General features: G+C 36.9%; 1 protein-coding gene across 1 annotated transcript in view; it reads right to left on the reverse strand.

The window, feature by feature from the left end:
• The window catches only part of LOC115222257 (EF-hand domain-containing family member C2-like), a 48878-nt gene that overhangs the window by 18998 nt on the left and 4601 nt on the right, over positions 1 to 25279 (reverse strand). Inside the window, exons 4-8 of the mRNA XM_029792418.2 lie at positions 22946 to 23197; positions 19629 to 19733; positions 12045 to 12183; positions 7093 to 7404; positions 1990 to 2186 (exon numbers count right to left, since the gene is read on the reverse strand). Coding sequence (XP_029648278.1) covers positions 1990 to 2186; positions 7093 to 7404; positions 12045 to 12183; positions 19629 to 19733; positions 22946 to 23197 — 1005 coding nt within the window. The remainder of the gene's footprint in view (positions 1 to 1989; positions 2187 to 7092; positions 7405 to 12044; positions 12184 to 19628; positions 19734 to 22945; positions 23198 to 25279) is intronic.

The raw sequence follows: 25279 nt of genomic DNA on the forward strand, positions 1-25279 counted from the left end.
TTACCACTGACTCCTTGACCACTCCCCCAAGTATGATATTTTTGCGCTATGCCTACCCCCAAAAAGTCCCCCACCACCACCCCTTTAAACCTGCCTAAATGTATAAATGCCAATACAATTCTTGTTAACTAGCTTCCTAATGATTTCTCTTGAATGAAACAGTTCTAGTCCTGTAGAAGCTCCTTCTATATAAATATATATATATATATATATATATATTTCTTTACTACCCACAAGGGGCTAAACACAGAGAGGACAAACAAGGACAGACAAACGGATTAAGTCGATTATATCGACCCCAGTGCGTAACTGGTACTTAATTTATCGACCCCGAAAGGATGAAAGGCAAAGTTGACCTCGGCGGAATTTGAACTCAGAACGTAACGACAGATGAAATACGGCTACGCATTTCGCCCGGCGTGCTAACGTTTCTGCCAGCTCGCCGCCTATATATATATATATATATATATATATATATATATATATATATATATATATATATTGATCATCCCATAAATAATCCAATTTTTTTCATACTTCTTTTATTTTTCAATATTAAGTTCTTTTTTTGATCTAAAATATACTCTTATTTTTGACAATGCTCTTCCATCTATCTGGTAGATTTGCAAGGCCTCTCTTCCAAAATTCACTTGTCCCTGACAAATAATATTCCTCAAGCATTGTTCTAATCTTGTCTACAGAATTCATATATTTTCCATCAAAATGATTTTGAAGACTGTGGAATAAAAGATATTCAGATGAGGCAATGTCCAGTGAATATGGTGGGTTGAGGCATCATTTCTCATTCACACTACTCCAGCCTTTGGAATGTCATCCTTGCTGTGTGTGACCGAGTATTATCCTGATGGAAGAACACTTGAAACCAAAGATGGTAATTTTATTTCTAGCACTGGTTTAAGCTCTTCAAGTTACTTGTAGTAGATCTTTGTATCATTTGGTTTGGGTTTAAAAGTTCAAAGTGGACTAAACGTTTCATATCCCACTAAACAGATAACAACACCTTACTTGGGTGAAAACCTTTCTTAATCTTGGGTCCTAGAATTTCTCCTTCCCCTACCCACTGTCTTCAACACTTGACATTTTTATAGAGAACCCATATTTCATCACAAATAACTCTTCAGTCCAAAAAAAGGTTCATTCATGAGATGTAATAGCAAAGAAGAGCACACATTCACTCTCTGCACGTGATTAGACTCGGAAAGTTTGCGAGGAACCCATTGACCCAATTTGCTGACTTTTCTGATGGCACACAGGTGTCGATGAATGGATGCATGACTAAATCCAAGTTGCTCTGCTAATTCCTCAACAGTTATCAGGATTTGCAGGATATCCTCATCAAGCTCTATAGATCTTCCAGGATGAGGCTTGTCTTCTAGGCTGTAATTTCCAACTCGGAATTTCTGGAACCACCATTGATACTGGCTTACACTTATTCTCTGATCTTCATATACTGCATTAATATTCCTTGCACTTTCCATTGTGTTGTTGCCTTTATTGAACTCAAAGCAAAATATGCTGAATATTCTCCTTTTTCACTTCCATAATAGCTTTTAAAATATAACTGTTCAAATTGAACTGCACTCTTGAAAACTTGCACTAAGAATAAGGAGAAGGAAAAATTATTATCTGCTTTTATAGTGAACTGATGTAATTTATCCTGTCGCTCTCCAACTTTTAGTTCATGGAATTGAAAAAAACTGCATTATGTCTGTGATAACCCATTATATATATATATATATATATATATATATACACACACACACACACATGTGTGTATATATGTATATATACAACAGGCTTCTGTACAGTTTCTGTTCACTAAATTCACTTACAAGGTATTTGTCAGACCAAAGCAAAAACAGAAGGTATATGCCCAAGGTGCCACATGGTGGGACTGAACCCAAAACCATATGGTTGCAAAACAAACTTCTTTGCCACACTGCCAATAAATAAAAGACATGGACTTACTTGGTCAGGTCTTGTTTCCATAAACCTCAGTGTATACTCATCTATGTCTGTTATAATAAACTGATGATTGACAAACTCCACTGTATTCCCAACAAACAAATCTTCTGCTAAATAATACTTAGGGAGTTCAGTGTTGAATTTTGGCTCATCATGTTTTTTCATGCGACTCCGCTCCAAAAACTTGCCACCAACAAAACCTTGACATTATTGAGAAAAAGGAGAAAATAGTTTTTCTTTGAGAAGCATAAGACTAGGAATTTTGAGGCAAGTGGATCACTTGCTTAAATCAATGAAAGAACCTGACTGATACTTTATTTTATTGACCCAGAAAGACGAAAACAAAGTTTGCCTTGGCAGGACCAGATCTGAGAACATAAAATGCATAAATTATATATTACAAAGGATTTTTTTTAATGCTTTAATGATTCTGCCAGCCAACCACCCTTGGGAGTGAATGAAAATATAACAATAAGTGAAAAATACTTGAGAAGATTGGTAGAGAGGCTGACAATAACAATCTCTATTAACCTTTTTTCACAGATTGTGGTATTTGAAGAGGAGGAGTTTAACCCTTTCTAAGTTATTGTTGTGTTTCACTCTATATCAACCCTGATCCAGTATAACTATGATCTTGGACATTGCAGTCGTGACCATACTTCCTTACATTTTTTTCAGGCATTGTGTACCGCATTCTGCATTATCTAATGTGTTCCACGTGTTTTTTAGCACTTTTGTCATCATATTTCTTTGAAATACACTTTCTTTCAATTAATTTTGAAAATAATGAAGAATTTTGTAAAACATTCTCATCATTATTAAGCCAGTGTTAGGAAAAAAAAGTAAAATGAAATTTTGATGGAAGGTTTTAATTTAGCTGATTATAAAACTTTGTATTTTCATTACACTGTGTAACACAATTTTTATTTTTTGTTAGCAGCTGTTATTTCCTATTTGCTTACTCCTAGAAAGTATGAAAAATGGCTAATATCTCCTTCAGACTTTGCTTCTGTTACGTTTATTGAAACCCCAAAGAATCCCTCTCACACTCCTGCTCATTATCAGAGAATTGCATATTGTCAGCCACAATGGAACATGCTTAAATGGTGAAGGTCAAGTAACTGGCAAATAAATCCATAGTATTGAGCAGAATATCTGCTATAATGATATTTCTGATCCAGCAATTCAGTGCTGAATGCAATGAAAAATAGGTTGGTTTCAAAACATTGGTGTCCCAGTTTGAAGGGAATCATAGTCATTTCCTTTAGTTATTATTTTATACTTTTGTGTTACACTGAGATGAAAAAATAAAATATCGGTGCACTTAATATAGAAAGATTAAGATAAAGGGTTTTGAAAGTATAAATATTTAGAAAAAAATGTATAAAGCAATTGTTTACACTATTTTATTGGTCAAGGTGCAGGCATAGCTGTGTGGTCAAGTGGCTCACTTTGAGCCACATGATTTTGGGTTTAGTCCCAGTATATGGTATCTTAGGAATATGTCTTTTACTACAGCCCCAGGCTGACATGCCTTGTGAGCAAATTTCATAGAAACTATGTGAAGGCCCAACACAATATGTATGTGTGTGTGCATGTCTTTGTGACTGTGTTTGTTTCACCTCCACCTCACTGCTGGACAACCCATATTGGTTTCTTTACACTAGAAAAAGTATCAGACTTGAAAAATAAATACTGGGATCAATTTGTTTGACTAAATCCTTCAAGGTGTGCCGAAAAAGTAAAAGATAAAACATATTTGAGTATAAACCAAATTACGAATAATGTTTTTTCTTTTTTCTTTTTCTCGGGTGTTCACTCATTAATATGGATCTTGTACAGCTTTAAAATCCATGGAACAACTAGATTCATCTTGAGGCACAATGTTTTGAGAATATAAAAGAAGGTAGGGTGTAACAGGAGGGGAATTTTACAGCTATTTCTTTTAAGTTGTGGAAGCCTTATAGATGCTCTCATGATACATTGCTTTTTGTATTTTTTAATCGTTTTTGTCTTTCAAGTGTTTCAGTCATTGGGCTAATGTAATACAGGTGCATCATCTTAAAGGGTTTTAGCTGAGCAAATCGACCCTAGTACTATTTTTAAGTCTGGTATTTATTCTATCAGACTCTTTTGTGAAAGAAAGTGATAGAGGAAGTACAGGGACATAAATAAACCAACACCAGTTGTAAGCAGTGTGGGTGGGGGAAAACACAAATACAAAGACACACAGACACTATTGTAAATACATACACATGCGTTGGCTTTATGAAGAAAGATTAAGATAGGGCTGGTTTGCATTGTCAGCAGGCACAGTTGTAGATGAGAAAGCCAATGCAGCACTGGCAAACATGGCCATAGTGGCTGCAATAGAATGTTTGGTCAGTATTTGAAGATACAGTGTTGTGCTCCTTTCTTCTGTACTTTTTGCCTTTGATAGTGACTCTACAAGTGTTTTTGAGGAAGATGACATGATTGATGGTGTGATGTGAGGATTTATGTTCCTTGGCTAGGGCGAGCCACTAGCAGTGTGTGTGTGAGCAATGAAACGAGTCCTCAACACCACACTGGTGGATATATAATTTCTTTATTTGTGAATTAAGGCTACCATTGATTTCATGTTAAGAAAAATAGGAAAATATCCTAGTATCTTTAACAATTTTTCAAGCTGATTACATGGAGAACGGTGTTCACCTCTATCTTGGAAAAGAGTCTCACTTCATTCATGGGATTTATTGTAAATTCACATGGATGAAACAATGAATCAAGAAATCACATGACATTACTCTAGAGTGGCCCCCTTTGGATTTTGTCCCCCTTGAATTTGTCTTTTTGGTAATTTTTTTATGGTTAATTATTTTGCATTATTTATATCTTTTTGTTCTGGGCTTGATGTTCTTTTATGTTGAAGTAGTATGTCAAACTGTCAAACCCATGTCAGCATGGAAAAATGGGCATAAAGCAATGATGATGATGATAGATGAAAATATTTAATCAAATTAATTGAGTCATATATATCTATACATCATCATCATCGTTTAACATCTGCTTTCCATGCTAGCATGGGTTGGATGTATCAATATCAATCATTCTTGAACAGGCGTAAAGATTTTCTAATGGTATAAAGAATAAAACCAAACATAAATTAAAATATAGATGAAAAATAATAATGTATAAAAATACATATAAAATTACATACAAATAAAATTAACATGTAAGGAGTTAAGCATGATAAATATAGGAGGTGCAAAATGAATGAGAGATTGATAATTATAAGAATGAAAATGTGAACTTTTAAAATGGCAAATCACATAAATTGTCTAAAAATCACTAATACATATATAAAATAAGATATAACATTAGATATTAATGTAAAGAAGAACATAAATAAGATAGGATCCCCAAAATAGGATGGTCTTCCATCTACGGCTGTTTCAGGGGTACATTACTGGTCATGGTTAAAAATTAAATACTCTATATATGTCCCCACCACCAGGATGATGTACCCCTTGGTAAATTTCATCACATATATATGGGCTAATAATTCTGCCAGCTTACTGCCTGAACAATAACAATCCTGAAATTTTATGGAACAGGGTAAGTTGATTACTTTAACTCCAGTACAATTTGAGAGATGAGGAATTATGTACATTATTTACATTTGACAGACATTTGTCCTCATCTTGTTTGTTGTTAACACAATGTTTCGGCTGATGTACTCTTGACCTAGGGGAATTTCAAACCTGGGTTCTCATTCCTAAGGTATTTTTTTGATGTTATTATTATTATTATTATTATTCAAGTCACTGCCAATATGTCTTAACCAATATGTCATATACCCATGGGCCATTATGGAGTGAATTTTAGAGCTTATAAATCTAATATTTTCCTATCCTTCCTTAATACCGGTTCCCATATGCTACTCATATCTGCACTAGGTCTACTTAGGAGGTTATGCAGTAGCGTATGTGCTGCCTCTTTTAGTTTTCGTGTTTTCCAGTGGTGTTCTCTGTTATTCTAACTTCATCCCACAGGGGAGGTGGTCTCCATTTTTCCATACATGATCAGCTATACCCATTTTATCAATATCTCCTCATGTCACAGCTTTGCGATGATCCTCTACCCTTATTTTGAGGGTAAAATAATACAACACTTCTCAAGAGTAATACAACACTTTGCAAATATCTCCAAGTAAGAGAATATGACCAAAGACTGCATCTACTCCATCCCATGCAGCTGTTGTAGGTTATACAAAGGTAAAATATGCCACCCCCTCAAAACAAGTGTAGAGGAACATCACAAAGCTGTGACATGAGGAGATATTGATAAATCAGGTATAGCTGATAATGTCTGGAAAAATAGATGATGTATGGAATAATACAAACTACTAACAATAAAACAGAAATACAGGGGAAAAGATATTGAAGAATTTAGTTAGATAAGGGAGAGCAGGGACACAGCCATGAACTTTGTGGGTCATTCCAAGTGTGAGATCTATGTGCTTGACTTTGGATATCTAGAGGTTAACATTTGGAGGAAAACATCTGTATAAAATTTGGACAAGGCACCTCTTAAAGATTCTTCACAGTTACAAGGCCTGCTAAAAATAGCAGCTGCATCTCACTCAAGTCATACCCTACTATCTTTAAAAGAAAAATGGAATTGCACAATGTGTAATGTAGTCCTACATATACTAAAAGGAAATTACTGTTATTTAAAAGAATAATATGGCCATAGCTGGAATGTCTGCTCAGAGTCAATGTGAGAGTCTGATTCAAGAAAAAAAGCCTGAGTCAATAGGATGTTATAGTTACTATCGAATCTCAAGAAATATCAGCTCATACACCATCAAATCACAATATTTTCATTATCTTAAAAAGAAGGAAAGACACGTTTGATAATGTTGTTGTAGATAATTTATATCTAGAGGGAGAAAATGCTTATGATCATCACACCTGTAAAATGCTTGATCAAAGATGATCTCTAACTAAACAATGACAACAACAACACATGCACAATAACAACATTAAAATAACAAATTCAGACAATGCACACACACAAAATAGAAAAGGCAGAGAGGATTTAAAAACAGGCAAAATACTTTACCAGAGTTTTTGATTACAGGCTCAAAGACAGATATAGTATCATCTGAGAGATAATAACTGATTATGAAGTTTCTGTTTTTATCAGCATCAACAACAGGTGTTTTCAGTTTGGCCAGGAACCGTAGAATATTGCTGTTGAACCCGGATCTGTCATACTTCATGAATTTAAGGAAATCTTTCTGTGGGACTTTTGGAATGATAGATCGACAATTACTAAGGGAGTCTTCTTCACTTCCAAAACCATTGTAAGGTGGTAGAGCCATTTTTAAGGGTGCATTGACTTTCATCTCGTGTTTAATTGGTGTCAAATTTTCTGTGAATATTGATGTTTTTTGTAATGAGAAGGAAAGTGAAGGTACACAACGTAGGTAGGGTAGAGAAAGAAAACAATATTATTAGTTTAAATGAAAAGATGAAGTGGTAGTGAAGTATTAGACTATCTGGTTAAAATCTGTGACTTCTGATCCACAAAGTACTTAACTTAACATTGTCTTTGCTCACTTAACTGTCTTGTAGAACAGATACCTGATAGTCTGGTCAATATTAACTGTCTTATTTTAATGCCTAATACATAGGATAAAATTTTTAGATTTACTCTTCACAAGAGATTATTAGGTCATCAATTACGAAATTTCTAGAAAAGAGAATAAGTTTGCTAATGTTTTATAAACATAAGGAATAGTTTTATTCATCCAATTATGCACCCATATTGTCAATACAATTTTGCCATTTCAGAAGTAGCTTGTTTAACCTGAAAAGCCTGACAATCTAGAGTTAATAAAATCTTAGAAAGCCTGTTTTACAGCATTGTCGGAATTAATTATTTTCATATCACAAAGAAGTGGTAGTCAATGGGGGCAAGATCAGGTGAGTATGGTGGATGATGCAGAACTCCTGTAGTTTTGCCAATGACATTTTTGCAATGTGTGGTCTGGTGTTGTCTTGCAATAAAATAGGAGTAGATCTGTTGACTAATCTGGGCTGTTTTTATTTTGTATGTTTCTGCATCATTTGGTCCAGTTATCTGCAGTATACTTTGGCTGTGATTGATGAGCCAGGTTTAAGGAAATCATAAAAAATCACACCTGCACCAGACCATCAGCTTTTTTTGAGGAATTTTGCTTTTTGGACTGTTTTGGTTGCATGTCTTTGTCCAACCATTGTGCTGAACGTTGACAGTTGTTGTATAGGATCCATTTCTCTTCACGTTACAATTCAATTCAAAAACGATTCATCTTTTTGTGACAAGAAAGTAGCATAATGCAGGCTTCCAAACATTGCCGTTTCTGATTTTCACTGATTTCATGTTGAACCCACCTATCCTACTGTTTCACTTTATCTATTTGAATTAGGTGAATAAATATTGTTCGCTTACTAACACAAAACAACAATAATTCACATGCACTTTAAGATGGATCTGACTTGATGGTGGCTTTCAGTTTGTCCATATCCACCTTTGTTTTTGTTTGACCACATTGCTCATTTGTGAGGTCGAAGTTACTAGAATGAAATTTTGCAAACTGATTTGATACTGTCTGCTGTCTAATAACATTAGAATGACAAACTCCATTAATATTCCAAGAAAGTACTTATATTTCGAAACTATATGAATTTCCGACTTATCCACCTTTAAACAAAAACAACAAAAAATGATTTATAAATACTTTGTAAAGTGCAAAATGAGTTAGAATAAAGAAATAGATGTGTCAGCTTTCTAACCAAAAATAAAGGTTGTCAAAATATAATAATGGCACAAAATGAGCAGCTGTCAAAGCTTACCATGTACCTTACTACAAATTTCATACTTGACGACCTAATAGCTCCTATCTGCTTCATGCATTGTGTTGTTGCTTTACCCAGAACATCTTAATCTATCTTTGGCTAAGTTCCTCAAGTGAATAAACTGGAGAATGAAAAACTGAAGAAATCTCCGTGTGAATACTTGATCTTAACCTGCTACAAATAACAACCAAATTCTTGGAACTCATATAATATCATTTTAACCCTTTAGCATTTAAACCGGCCATATCCGGCCAAAAGTATTCTGCTTGTTTTATGTTCAAATTGGCCAGATCTGGTCTCTCACACAAACCCTACAATATTGTTTTAAAAATTAACAGCTACCTCATCAAAATCTCATGACTACAAGATAATGCAGGATTAGTTCAAAACAAAGTGGATGAAAAAGCATTAATCTTGGCAGAATAATGTGAACACTAAAGGGTTAATAAATAGGGAGGATACAATGAATAATGTGGTCCTAAATAATTAAGAAAAACAGTGAGGTAATAGTGGAATGCTAGCTCGATCAGAGATAAAGTAAAGGAATAGAAGGGGGTACCCCAAAATAACTAGAAACATTTTCTGTGGAGCCTATTCAGGCTTCCACAGCTAGAAGCCACTTGATGTGGCCCTTAGACATCAGCCTGTTAACTGGTAGCATCCCATGAGGTCATACTGTCATGCAATGTGACTGTTTTGCAGTGCTTCTCCTCTGTTCATCGATTTTTGTGATGGCTGAAATGAAGGAACACTGTGCTTCCATATTATATTTTCTGCTGAGGAAAACAGCAGCCAAAACAGTTATGTTTCAAACAGCTTACAAGGACACTGCTATGAGCAAAACACAGGTTTAAGAATGGTTTTCATGCTTGGTCACTTGTCACTTGAAGACCAACTGTGTTCACAGGGTGACTGTCGACCTCCTAAACGAATGAAAACATGAAAATTCATGAACTGATATTGGACAACCATCACCAAACAGTCAATGAAGTTGTTTGATATGACTGGGGTGTTATGGAGCTTTGCCAAAATATTTTTTAGCTAGGAATTATTAATGAAAAGGGTTGCAACAAAATTTGTGCTTCATTTGCTCAAGGAAGATCAAAAGCAAATGAAACTGAATGCATGTCATGAAATGAAAGAACAATTGGAAGTTGATCTGGACCTTTACTTAGAGGTCTTCACTGGTGACGAAAGGTGGTGTTATGGCTACAACCTGAAAATGAGGCAGCAATCAAGCCAATATAAGCATTCAATGCCTGGAAACCCCAACAAAGTGTGTCAAGTGAAGTCCAATGTGAAGATGATACTGATTTGTTTTATGAATGCAAAAGGAATTGTCCACACAAAATTTGTCCCACCTGATCAAACTGTTAACCAGACATTTTACTGTGCAGTTATGAAACATCTACTAGGAGCAGTGAGACAAAAATGCCCTGATCTGTGGAAAAGTGGTGAGTGGTGGTTTCATCATGACAATGTGGCTGTGAACACTGCCTTGAGTGCGAGACAGTTTTTGACTAAAAATGACATGACCCTGCTTACCCAGCAGCCTCCCTTTCCATCCGATCTTGCTCTCTGCAACATTTTTTATTCCCCTAAGTGAAAAAAGTCCTCAAAGGAAAATGTTTTGCAGATGTGGAAGGGGTGAAGGAAAAAAATGACAGAGGCGTTAAAAGGCATCACTTTGCAAGAGTGGAAAACATCTGAACTGATGCATAGCTTCAAATAGAGAAAACTTTGGAGGTGATGAAAGTGTAAACATTTAAAACTAAGAAAATAAAATAATATTGCAAAATTCTGGCTTCTTTTGGAGAATAACTGGAGAATGTTACTTCTCATAGACTGTATTTTTATCCAGTGGAATAAGACAATAGAGTAGCTCTTTGAAGTTGGAATTGTTCTTTAATGCATAAATGATGTTAAACAATCAAAATTCTAGTGAAATATCAAGGTAACAATGTACTGTTTGGTCCAGGAATTGAATGCAGGAGTTAATGATCAAAAACCCAAATGCATACATGTATGCATTATGCATGATTGAGCATTCTGTGTGTTAACACCTTTGAATCTTCCATGCGGTATACACCTCACTTGGATAGTTACCAATTCTGAGACATGTGTCTATCTTTTGTTTAGATAAAACAAATTTAACTTAGTAACATAAGGATAGTTTTATTGTATATCACCATTTGATGTATACTCTCCATGTTGGTATGGTTGTTAACATGAAAATTAAAAAATCAAAATATATTTTCATAGAACACATGTTTTTGTATTATAGTTCCAGTGTATACATTTTTGTGTGAGTGTGTTGCATCGAGAAGATGTCTTGTGAAAGAAGTCATATTTATCTTAGTGGTTTGAGCTGTTGTTCAGTCTATCAAAGTTGGTTAAGGATCATGTGTGTAATTAAAGGTGTGTATGTATATATATTTTTCTCTCTCTCTCTCTAAATATATATACTGTATAATAATATATAATAATGTTTTATTCTCCAATTTGAAGCAACAATTTTTTAATACAAATGACTGGAAAATGATTTGGTAACCCAAGACAGGATGTAACTCACAAATCAACGCTAACACAGCTTCTTGCACATCTGATTATGATATATTATTATACTATGTGCCTTCCATAGTTTTTTTCTCTCTATAACTTACCAAGCCTTTCAGATTTGTTTACAAATATTATATATATATGTGTATATATATATATGTATATATATATATATATATCATCATCATCATCATCATCGTTTAGCGTCCGTTTTCCATGCTAGCATGGGTTGGACGGTTCTACTGGGGTCTGTGAAGCCAGAAGGCTTCATCAGGCCCAGTCAAATCTGGCAGTGTTTCTACGGCTGGATGCCCTTATATATATATATTATATATATATCATCATCATCATCATCATCGTTTAGCGTCCGTTTTCCATGCTAGCATGGGTTGGACGGTTCTACTGGGGTCTGTGAAGCCAGAAGGCTTCATCAGGCCCAGTCAAATCTGGCAGTGTTTCTACGGCTGGATGCCCTTATATATATATAATTATATATATAAACATATACGTATATACATACTAATGCACACATGAGAGTTTGTCAGATCTAGCTAAATCCCACTTTTATTTAAATTTCAAGACATTTGACACAGACAAAAGTAATTTACTTACCAATTCCATAATTGGCTTTGTAATATTCCTTTGTGAAGCTATCACAATCACAAATTAGGAACGGTCGGCCATAGACATTGATAATATTTCCAAGACGAAGATCAGAGGCATGGTAGTAAGACATATCAGGCTCACCTGTCTGGACAATGAAATCAGTCATCAGAAATTACATTAGAAAGGAAATACATCACTTACTAGACAACATGGAAAAAGTGAAAGATAATGTATTTCTGACTAAAAATAATGTATTTCTAACTAGCACTGGAAAAGAAAGAGAATCCAGGTTGGAACTAAACAGCAACAACAACAGCAAAAACAATAACATATAAACTGGAGCCATTGAAGAACCCTGTATATGATCACTTGAAATTTTAGAAATAGCAGCCTCGCACCAGTTTAAACAAGTAAGGACATCATCATTGTGAACATAATTTCTTAAACAACCACATTCCTATGTTTGCCTGGGAGATAAGGAATTTGCTGAGGCAAATTTTCTACAGTTAGATGCCTTTATCATTGACAACCATCACCTGGTTCCCAGTAATGTAATACTTATCTTTTGGCAGATATGTTTGCAAGGAAGACTGGAAGTGAACGAGACTACTTGTATGGTGGTGATATTTACTAACAACTATTATGCAGTGTCAAGACATAGAGACCCAAATACACACACATACATAAATGTGTGTGTGTGAGTACAACTGGTTTCTTTTAGTTTCTGTATGTCAAATCCTGTTACAAGGGTTTGGTCAACTCAAAGCTATAGTGGAAGATATCTATGGTACCACACAGTGGGTTGGGGTCGGAATGTGAAATTCTTGACCATACATTGTCTGCAAATAAGATCGGAAGACTATAACAGGAAATGCTTTCCATGTAGTTCTACTCACTTTGGGTTTATATGGCACTAAACACCAACAACATATTCGAAGCCATTCATGGATTATTGTTCACCAGATTTCTGTAGAAGGAAAGCTCATGTCCAGCTTGCAGTATTGGGTAATTTTTTCTATAGAAAGCCTGCAGAAATTCTCCACTCTGCACACCACTGTGTTCACGGATGAATTCAATGTGTTGAAAACCCAAACAAATACTACAGGGTATTTGGTCAAACATTTTAGCAATTCTAGTGATCAACCAACCATTCTATTGACCCCAAAATGACAAATGGCAAATTTGACAGGATTTGAAGTCAGTATGTAAAGAATTACGATGACAATGACAACAACACTACAGCTTTTCTCTCTTTATTTGTACAGCTGTCATGTTGTTTCTTTTCTGTCATTTCCACTATTATCTAATGACTACTGCTTCTTTAAAGTATCAAACATTCACAAAATATAGGGGCATGTATATACAAAAAAGGATGCATCAATGGGATTTCAGTGAATAGGGTTAGCTTTAGTTGTCTTCGTTTTTAGTTTAGCTTTGATCATGCAGACCTATAATCCAAAACAATCCGACTGTGATCATCCCATCTGTTTCTTATGTATAGTAAATCCTTGACCACGTTATCTACTGTGTCCATTTTCAAGGAAATGCGGACGGAGGGGAATTTGGAAGAGCTTGGCTGCTGTTTCTAGCAGGTCAGACAGCCATATAGAGGCTACTTCATTAGTCCACATTGATGGTACAATAATGTGTTCAATCAATTGCCAAACAATTGTTAAGAAACAAAACTGTAATGTCAGAGGTGCAGGAACCTAGTTTCAATGTGGATCGACTACAAGAAAGCCTTTGATTCTGTCCCCCATGCGTTGATGTTAGAAGCTAAAGTTCCAGCAAGCATAGTTGAAGGTATAGCCGACTTGATTTCATCATGGGTCACTGTCTTGAAGTCAAATACAAAGAGTGATTGCATTATCATTGGTAGAATACAGTATTGCAGAGGCATATTCGAAGGGGATAGCCTCTCTGTGATGTTGTTTATACTTTCTGTAAACTCTTTAAGGAAGTCTGAAGGATATCTCACTAGTTTACAAGGAAACAGAAATACCAAAATAGCACTCTGTTCCTTCATATACTAAACAGCACATAAAATTTCCACATCAGCACTGACAGACTGTTTCTACCTAAAATGAAAACAAAGGAGCAGAGGCTTAATATTGATGATGCAAACTGCCTTTGAATATTGTACCATATCCCTTCAGAAAAATATTTTAACCACCAAGTGTCAAAGTGCATCCCTTGACCAAGTTTGCATATATGAAGCTGATAACATCATAAGACTTGGAAAGTATCTCCTTGAGCAGCATGTCTTGTCTGATAGCCTTAAATACATGCCTAAAGAACTTGTATGACTCTACTGCAACATATCACCAGATGAAACTAACCAAGAACAATCAGCCATCCCCTGTATATCATCATCTGACATCCAGATATAAACTGCTGTCCTTGAATGCCCGTAGTTTATGTAACAAGGTGCATCTTTTTGTCTCCTACGTCAAAAGTATCAACCCAGATTTCATCACAGTCACAGAAACGTGGGCACACTCTGCACTCTGTGATGGAGTTTTCAGCATAGCCGGCTACAACCTGTTCCGCAAAGACCGCATTAATCGCCGTGGAGGGGGTGTGATGATTTATGTTCGATCAAGTCTATCGGCAATCCCCTGTGATGATTTGAACCAATCTCAGCAGGAGGTATTTTTCTGCAATGTACACATGACCATGCCAACACTTCTGCTCGGAGTCGTTTACCGTCCTCCAAATTATCGCCAAGACGCACAGCTTTTTGATATCCTCAGGGCGGCTGCCATGAAAACAGCCACATATGTGTATGTTGCGGGGACTTCAATTTCCCTGAGATTGACTGGGAGGCCTTCCGTCGGCCGCAAAGTGCAGATGATTTCCTTGAACTGGTGCTGAATTCAAATTGGTCCCAAGTTGTTACCTCCCCCACAAGGGGTAACAACACTTTGGATCTGCTACTTACCGCTTCTCCTGAAACAATCATTAGTGTTGCTACTGAAGAACCTTTGGGTGACTCTGATCATTCCATGATCATGGCTGACTTGTCTCTGATTGGTTGTAACAAAAAACACAACCATCTTCAGATTGCCCGCTTTGACTGGAATAAAGCAAACTGGAGCTCTTATTGTACTGAGCTGCAACGCCCAAACTGCCGCGAATTTTATGCCTCTGGAGATGTGGACACTATACTCCAGAACATTCTGAATTCAATATGGGCAGCATGTGCAGCATCAGTACCAATCAAGCACAAAAAACCACCCAATAGTGCAATTTGGGAGACTGCAGCAGTCCGACTTGCCAGGAAAGAACGCTGTAATGCTGAACGGGAATACAAATTGCACAAATCAGAGAGCAACAGGAAAAAGCGCAATAGGTCAGCCAACCACCTCAAGCAGGTGACAAAAAAGGCAGTGCTTGAATTTGAACAACACATTGCAGCTAACCCTGACAGCAAAGGGTTCTGGAAGTATGTGCACTCAAAGCAGAGACCCCACTCTCCTGTTGGTCCCCTTCGCAATCCCCACACAGGACAGATTACTGGCAATCCCGAAGAATGTGCAGAAATCATTGCTGGATGCTATGCTGGCATCTTTACTGTCGAAGACCAAAATGTTCCATCATCATCACCACTGACATCGGACTCTATATCTTCTATGCAATTTACACCAGCAATGCTGCAACGCCACCTAAAGAATAAACGCAATTATGCCTCTCCTGGTCTCGATGGTGTTACATACCTACTTCTCAAACGCGGTGGGTACTTTCTTCTAAGCCAACTTTCTCTATTCTTCCAATTCTGTCTTGACAATGGTGTTACTCCAGAACAGTGGAAAACTGCCAGTGTCATCCCTCTGTTCAAAAAAGGCGACCGCACATTGCCTGTCAACTATCGCCCCGTCAGTCTTACCAGCTGCATCGCCAAACTGATGGAATCCTGTATCAGAGAAACCCTCTGGAACTTCCACAGCCTCATCCAGCCGTCACAATTCGGATTTATTCCTAACTCCAGCTGCTGTAATCAACTCATCGAGTTTCTTGAGGATGTTACCCAAATCACTGATCGCGGATCCTGGGTGGATGTTGTTTACCTGGACTTTGCTAAGGCTTTTAACTCTGTGATACACAAAAGACTTATGGTGAAGCTTTCTGCGTTGGGTGTAAGAGACGAACTCTATAACTGGTTAAAGTCCTTTATTTTCGGCCGAAAAGAGGTTGTCACAGTTCTAGGACAGCACTCTTCGCCCTATGAGATGACATCTGGTGTGCCGCAGGGATCTGTTCTTGGCCCCCTTTTATTTGTTGCATATGTTAATGACATAGATGCCAACTTAAAGAATGCCACAGTGCTGAAATATGCAGATGACATCAAGCTGTACCTCGAAATAAAGAGGTCAAACCCTATACACTATGGATCTCTATTGCAAGCAGACCTGGACACAATGCAGCAGTGGATCATGGACTGGCAACTCAAGCTGGCTGTGGACAAATGTACCAGCATGCATTTTGGGAGGAGAAACCCAGCGTCCACCTACTCCCTCCACAACACTAGTCTCAAAAAGTCTTCAAGTGAACGTGACCTGGGTGTTATTGTCGACAGTGATTTGCGTTGGACAAAACACATCGCTAAAATTGTCAAGAAGGCTGAGGGTGTCTTGGCATCACTCACCAAATCCTTTGTGAGCCGCTCTCCGGCTATCTATCTGCGGCTTTATATAGCTATGGTAAGACCTCACCTGGAATTTGCATCACCGGTCTGGAACCCCTATCTTGCCCAGGACATCAATCGTCTGGAAGCTGTTCAGCGACGTGCAACCAAAAGAATACCCTCCGTCAGGCATTTGCCATATCCTGAACGCCTTACTTCCCTGGGCATGGACACATTGAAACTCCGACGTCTGGCAGCTGACTTGGCAGACACCCATAAAATTATCAACCATCGCACAAACAATAACTCTGAGCACCTCTTCAAACTCCACCCATCTAACACCTGTGGACATATCTACAAAGTAAGAAAACAGCACAGCTCCCATGACTTCAGGAAACATTTTTTCACGCTGAGAGTTGCTGAAGCGTAGAACAAACTGCCGGCATCGGTTGTTAGTTGTCGGAGCACTGCATCCTTCAATGCTTCCTGAGATTCGCCAACACTACACTTGATTTTCTCCCCTCCATACACACACAAGAATGTTCACTTTCCAGACATTTCTACATTACTGCATGTACTTTATATGCACTTTCTGACAAGTTGTGGTGCACCTGAGCACTGTATACAATAATTTCATTATTATTATTATTATGAAAGGATGAGCATATATCAGCAGAAGAACATGCATGGATATGTTAGTAGAAAGCTGCAGGATGACAGTAACATAGACAATCAAAGCAGTTTATCATAGAACAATTGGAATACTAAATCCCACTTTGAAGGGTTAGGGTTTTCAATTCAGGAACAAGAAACATCAACCAAGTAACTGATGCACAAAAGGGACAGAGATGCAGAAAAAGCAGCAAAATATGACAACTGATGCAGACTTTGTGGAGTTAACAACAAAGATATTACACACACTTTAAGAAGTTATCTGAAAATGTCATCACAGTATTATCTACTGATGAGACATGATGATGTAGCTAACACACCATATAAGAAGATCTGTTGAAAGGATAACCCCAAGGCCAAAGAAATAAGAGCTCACAGTATGGTAAAAGCCGTAGCCACTTGTAATAAAAAGGAGTACTGGGTGAATGTCCATGCAAAAACCTCAATAAAATGTAAACATAATAGACCTGACAGTGATTTGGGATACAGAACAGAAACTGTGTACAGTTGTGGAAATCAGCTGCCCTGCAAATGTTAACCTATAACTAAACATCAGCATAAAAGAAAATACCTATACTGAGCTACTAAGAAATCTACAGTTACTCTCTCTGGATTAGAAGTTGAGGTTTATGTCTGTAATTACTGGAGCACTGAGATATGTAGCACTGCCTAAGTCCCAGTCCTGAGAAATTAGGCTTCTCAAAACTATGAAAGAGAAAGCTGATTTGATAAATAAAAGATCCTATCCATCACTGGAATTGTATAAATGTATAAATCTTTCCAGAAGTTTATCATTTAAGTATATATGAGCATGTCTAGACATGCAACTATATGCATGAGAAGACATGCATAAAACAAAACATACAAATCTGCACACTATATATATATGTATATATATATATATATACACACCAGCTCACTTATGCATGCCTTTCTTTCCTTGGACACGCGAAGACCTGTTGAGGAAAGTGAAGTCGAAATTGAATTCGAAATCGAACCTCATCCGACGACTGGCTCCCATGTCAACCTCCCTTCATTGGACACTAAAGTCTGCTTGTGAAGACCTGTTGGGGTAAGTGAAATTGGAATCGAAATTGAACCAATCCTATGACTGGTACACAGCAGTTGCCAGTGCCGCTGGACTGACTCCTGTGCAGATGGCAAGTAAAGAAACACCGTTTCAACCTTGTGCTTGAGGAGACCTATTGAGTCAAGTACATCAACATCAAAATCAATGGAAATTGTAGTTGTGATCCCTGTGCCGGTGGCACGTAAAAAGCACCATCTGAACGTGGCCGATGCCAGGGCTACCTCGACTGGCTTCTGTGCTGGTGGCACATAAAAAGCACCATCCGAATGTGGCCGATGCCAGCGCTGCCTTGATTAGCTTCTGTGCTGGTGGCACGTAAAAAGCACCAATCTGATCGTGGATGTAGCACCCACTACACTCACGGAGTGGTTGGCATTAGGAAGGGCATCCAGCTGTAGATACACTGTCAGATCAGACTGGAGCCTGGTGCACACTTCTGGCTTCCCAGATCCTGACCGAACCGTCCAACCCATGCTAGCATGGAAAACAGACGTTAAACAATGATGATGATGATGACCTACACACAAAAACACCCAGTTGATGTCGTTCAAATTCTAGTGAAGGAAGTTTGGATCAAGGCTAGAAACTGGCTCTTTCTTTATTGGCAAAAAATCTTGAAATAAAACTGAATAAGGACATGCATACATACAAACATAGATCCTATGGCTGGAGGCCTTTTCAAATACCAATCAATTTACAGTGTAGTAGATGCTTTTCACATGGCAGCAACGCTTGTGAGGTCACCAAGTAACTTACAAAATCAGACTCCAAATTTGAGTTGTGGTGTAATATTGAAAGAGGTGGCTTTATGCCTTATCTTAAAGGGCAATAGTATTATAGAGGGACTGGAGCAGGTGTGTAGCTGAAGAGGAGATACATGACAGCACCAAATGGCTCCCTTGCCAACTTCGCCATTGGATTCATGCCAAGTTTAAGCATCATTGAAGCTTCAAATGAACCAAACTCTGACAAGTGGTGCTGACAACAACAATGACAATGCACACACAGAGTATATGTATGTGTGTGTGTATATATATATATATATATATATATATATATAAATCTTAGTGTTGCAGTCTCGTGTGTGCTTATGCCATGTAAAAGCAACCACCATTATATTTAGCCTTATTCGTTAGTACTCCACCTCTATACGAAGATACTCAATTATAATACAAAAACAAAGAACTACCTTCACACTCATTACCTTTAAGCTGTCCAGAATGTAATGTCCTTTGGAATGCATCGAGCCAAACACATTTAAGACTGTTCGGTCAACATTTTGACCATGGAGAGGTAGACCATCAGGTACCTGAATAAAGGAATATAATTAAATTTGTCATGTGCACAATGAACAGCAAGAATCAGAACAACGACACACCTATTCATTGTCAGTACATTTCAGTAGATTTGGACATAAATATACTAACTACGATTATGTTTTGTCTTTGGAGAACTTCTCATTTAAGATGAACATGGAGGTACAGGTGTGACTGTGAGGTAAGAAGCTTGCTTCCCAACCACATAGTTCTTGGTTCAGTCCCACTGTGTGACACATTGGCAAGTGTCTTCTATAATAGCCTTGAACAAATCTTATAGTATTTGTTCTTGCATCTTACATCATGAGTTCATATCCTACTCATTATAGCTAAATGTTAGAAATATTTTGTTACAGTCTGATCATCTGTGCATATATGAAATAATAATAATAATCCCATCAACCATAGGCACATGGCCTGAAATTTTGGATGAGAGGACTAGTTGATTGCATCAACCTCAGTGTTCAGCTGATACTTATTTTATAGTCCCTGAAAGGATGAAAGGCAAAGGTGAGCTCAGCAAAACCTGAAATCAGAACATAAAGGCAGGTAAAATGTTCATTAAGTATTACATCTGATGCATTAAAAATTCTGCCATCTCACCACCTTAACAATACTACTACTAATAATAATAACACAATGGAATAAATGTAGTGATAATTTCAGCATGCATAGCAAAACAAAAGTGCCCTTGCTACTCTTGGCTTCCAGAAGATGCTAAGAGAAGAAAGGTGGCTGAAATAAAGTTATAATGAAAGGAAACCATAAATGATAATAGTAATAATAAGTTATCCCCACCACTACTAAAATATATCAAACATATAATGGCAAAGTGGAAAACTAGGATAACTTTTAAAAATTACTCAGAAGTCATTAAAACCTACCCTATACACATAAGAAGGGGGATTTTACAGGGACACTCACTGTCACCTTTGCTTTTCTGCCTTTCTCTAACCCTGCTAAGAAACCATGGTTTATAGGTGGTATGGACAAACAATAAACCATTTCCTGTATGTGGATGACCTTAAAATTTTCACTAGAAACACCAAAGAAACCTTGTCGAAATTGTCCATAGTTTTAGCAAGGCCATCAGAACGAGCATGGGGCTGGACAAACGTGCAGGAGTCACACTGAGAAGAGACAAAGTAATCAACCTTGAAAATACTGCTCTCAACATAGACACAGAAATAAGAGAATTAGACCATAATCACTCATACAAATATATAGGAATAGAAGAAACAGCTAAAATATAACACACAGAAATGAAAAAGAAAATTAGGAGAGTATTATAGAAGAGTTAGACTAGTATTAAACACTGAACTTAATGCTAAAAGTAAGATAATAGAGATAAACACGCTAGCCATACCAGTCATAAATTACAGCTTTAACATAATAAAATAGAATATCAGTGAATTGAGAACCATAGACAGAAAAACCAGAAAACTATTAACAGTGTACCAAAGTTACTATCCCAAAGCAAATGCAGACACAATATATCTACCCTGCTCAGGATACTGTGGCCTGATACAGATAGAGAGTTATAAAATAACAACAGTTGGACTAGGAAAGTACTTGTAAGCAAGGAGTGGAAGACTACTGCATGTAATAAAGCAACACAGGAAAAAGAAAACACTTTTCTCTATACACAAGAAGGCAAGAGAATACAAAACAGAAACAAACTACACTGATACACTGACCTCAGATGACAACACAGCAGAGATGGTCAAAGAGACAAGAAACATGAAAACAGAAATATTAAAGATATTGAAAGAGAAATGAAGATAGAAATCACTCCATGGCAAATAACTTATAAGGCTTGACAGAGAGGAAGTGAGCCTAAGTAAAAGCCAATAATAGCTCAAAATTGCTAGACTAAAAGCAGAAACACAACTGATTCTCACTGCACAAGACTAATGCCTGACTACAAACAATTATAAAAGCAAAATAATGAAAACAGGCTCTGACACCAAATGCAGAATGTGCAACCAGCACAATGAGACAGCTGACCATATCATCTTGTGTTGTCTAGTCTTAGTGATTTCAGTGAAGACAGGAGCATTGGGATGCATATCAGGCAGTTTTGTGGAGTGTGAAAATAAAATCTTTACTGATGCAAAGTCACAAGTCATGCAGACAACAGCACTCCTTGGTACAGCAAGGACTTTAAAGAAATTTTTGTCTATCCAAGGAACAGGAGAGGAAGCAGTGATGGACTTTTGTCAACTTGTTATTGATTGTTCCTTAAGTGAAATGTATGGGCCATTTAATGTGTAAATGTCTGATGTACAAAATGAAGCAATAGATGAAAATATGACATCCCTATAAAAGAAAAAAAGAAATGCAAGTACAAATAATAATCATATATGTATTTACATTTTTAAACATAAACACAAATGTAATGTTTATACAGTTCACCCATGTACACATACAATCTTTCATACATGAACAAGACAATATAGAACACACAGTGTTTAAACAACTTAAGAGAGAATTAATGAAGATGCAACATATCTCATTTTAAACAGAGAGAAAAAAGCAGATATGCTCAGTAATAAAAGTATTAAAAAAATAGGTGAATTTTGATTTGAGAGTCTCAGGCAATCACGATATGAAAGAAGCCTTAGCACATGTGTAGAGATCGTGTTCTGCTAAAAATTTAACACCGAAGAGACAAATTCCTGTCTTAATGTCCCTGCACAAGAGCAAAACAAAACCAAAAGAGAACAGTGGACAGATGACTATATTGAAATATGAAATGCATTCTACACTGCCAAGCTATATCCAAAACACACATGAATAATAAAAGAAGCATATCAAATATGGAGAAGAAGAAATACTGGTATAAGGGAAAAAATTTTGGAAAAAACTCTTGCAAATATCTGGTAATATATCCTGTGAAAGGGAAAAATGCCTCAAACTGAAATAGACTAAGTATCAAATAAAATAAAAGAAGCACCAGCTGGCCACATACCCAATGCATTACACACACAGCACAATACAAATACAACAAAAGACTGCATCAGACTCCATAACAAAAGATGCAATACAATACCGGGAAGCATTTGCCCCCCCCCCACCCAACAGCAAAAAAAGAACACACAAAGCTGCATGCATCCCAGCAACACAGACGTGCAGCAGGTGATGCAGTATGAATTTGTTTGAAAGAACCAAATTTTGAAGAAGAACGATAACACAAAATATTAACTTTTGGTAGTTTGCCTCTTTTGATGAAAACTGAAATTGGGTCACGGCCACTGTTAGGCAGGATTTCTTCGTGGATTTCTATTGTGTCATCAGAGAGGAAGTAGAGAAGCACCATCTTGTGTGGGTCACCAAACATTGCATCCGAGTCATCCCAGAGACAGTAGAATCTAAGAACATGCTGGTCATGGACAAGGAACTGCTTCAACGTATCGATCTTTTGATAAGGTCGCATGGGCTGCTGGCCTTCATCAACCTTCGGAAGAGAAGAAAATGGTCAATTCTTTGCAAGCTTTCAGTAATATTATAAAATTAATAAGTAGAAAGGTGGAAAATATCATAGAATGCTGGGCTAAATTTCCCATGCTTGCCTGAGTTTTAGAAACGGTATACTGCATCTCTATATATCATAAGAGGCAACTAACATCTCTTTCTAAAGCTCTACTTCAAGAAAACTGTCTGACTCATAACAGCAGAGAATATCTAACATTCAATGTTGATGATGATGATGATGGTTATATTGATGTCAATGACAATAATGATGTTGCCACTGGTAATAATGAAGATGGTGGTGGAGGAGGAAATGGTGATGATGGTAATGACTATGACTCTAATGATGTTGAGTGCAAGGCTAAATGGTATGCAGTGTTTCATTTCAATCCACTACATCCTGAGTTCAAATCCAATTGTGTTAACCTTGCGTTTTATCCCTTTTGGGCTAATAAAATAAATACCAATCATTGATAGATTATGATCAATTCAATTATCTTGACATTTCACGTATACTCTGAGCACAAAGCTTCTTAAACGTTTCACAACTAAAGACCCTCTGAAATGACTTTTCCATGAATTCCAGGCTTCTGAAAGGCCTGCTTACTTGATAAACTTTGAACTCATTTCACAGACCCCAACTTTCACCCTCAGTACTTTCTTTGCGATCCCCAAGGAATGTGCAGACTCCATGTAGAGAAGTACTGCTTTAAAATTCACAGAAAAGTAAGGTAAGCAAAAGTGTTTATGTACTTGTGAAGATACCATCATCATCATAATCACGATCACCACTGTATTCAGGCCACAGAAAGTTACTTTAATTCCAATGCCCTCTATTCTTTACTTCAATTCCAGATACTTATAAGGATGTAATTTGTCTAAACAAAATGTCTTATATCTTCAAGGAGGGGTAAGTGTAAATTGGACATTACCGCACTCATGGTACAAGTTAAATGAAATGATCTGGTTTTGATATTGAGGAATTGTCTGCAACGATAGTTTTCTGCTTGAGCTCTACAAAGACACTTAGGATCCAAAAACATAGTGCCCGGAGTGTGCGAGCTAAGCTCAATATCTATTAATTAAATAAACCTTTCAAAATCATGGGGTCTTTGAGAAAATTCAATTTTTTTATGAAAGGAATCATTAGTTGTGAAGAATTTGGAAACCACTGCTCTGCATGATTATTCAGTATGCTAAATGCAACAGTAATTTCCATCTAGAACCACCACACACTAAAAAAAGGAAGAATATATCGAATGACATGATTCCCAATGCACTGCACCTTGAATAATAACATAGGATGGCCGTGATTGGGATGTCCTTGATCATAATTCTGATTAGGGTTAAATTGGGGAAAAACATTTAGATTTAGTTTTAAGTCTATGAGGAAACCTCTAGAAGATCATTCAAATTGGTAAAAATAGCATCCAAATATCTCATGTTACATGTTACTATCTTTAAAAAAAGGGAAGAACATTGATAATGCAGTTGTATATACATGATGCTTGAAAGAAACAAAATATAATAAAGCAGGAATGCTTTTGCTTACAGGTCTGCTTAATATTTAACCCTGAAGCCAAACAAGGAAAACAAGAATATGAATAATGTTTGCTTCAAACAGAAAATGAAATCTTAATACAGAAGCTCCTGCACAATCGTGTTCACTATCACAGTCAGCCAACCCATGACGATGTCTCAGCTGCCGTCTTATCTTGGTCAGATATAATTCACATTGTGGTATCTGAAATAGTTCAGTTGGGAAAGTGGTAGACTGAAGAACTAAAGGCCTGAGATTCAAGCCAAGGTTTCTGTATTCAGTGCATGATACTATTTTTGTTTTTTCTTCAAGTTGATCCTGTCCCCACTCACTTCTATTTTTGTTCCTTGAATATCCACTTTAACACCTCATCACTATTTTATTTTTGCACAGCTCCACTCTTGTTACTCCTGTCCCCTCTTCTCATACTTGTGGTATTAGCATGAGAAAAGCAGCTAGTACATGCTGTGATGTAAATGGGATGCCACTATGAAGGAAGTCCAGCTATAAACTCAACGCTAAAATAGA

This window comes from Octopus sinensis, linkage group LG19, assembly GCF_006345805.1.
Source record: "Octopus sinensis linkage group LG19, ASM634580v1, whole genome shotgun sequence".
In the NCBI taxonomy this organism is placed as follows: Eukaryota; Metazoa; Mollusca; class Cephalopoda; order Octopoda; family Octopodidae; genus Octopus; species Octopus sinensis.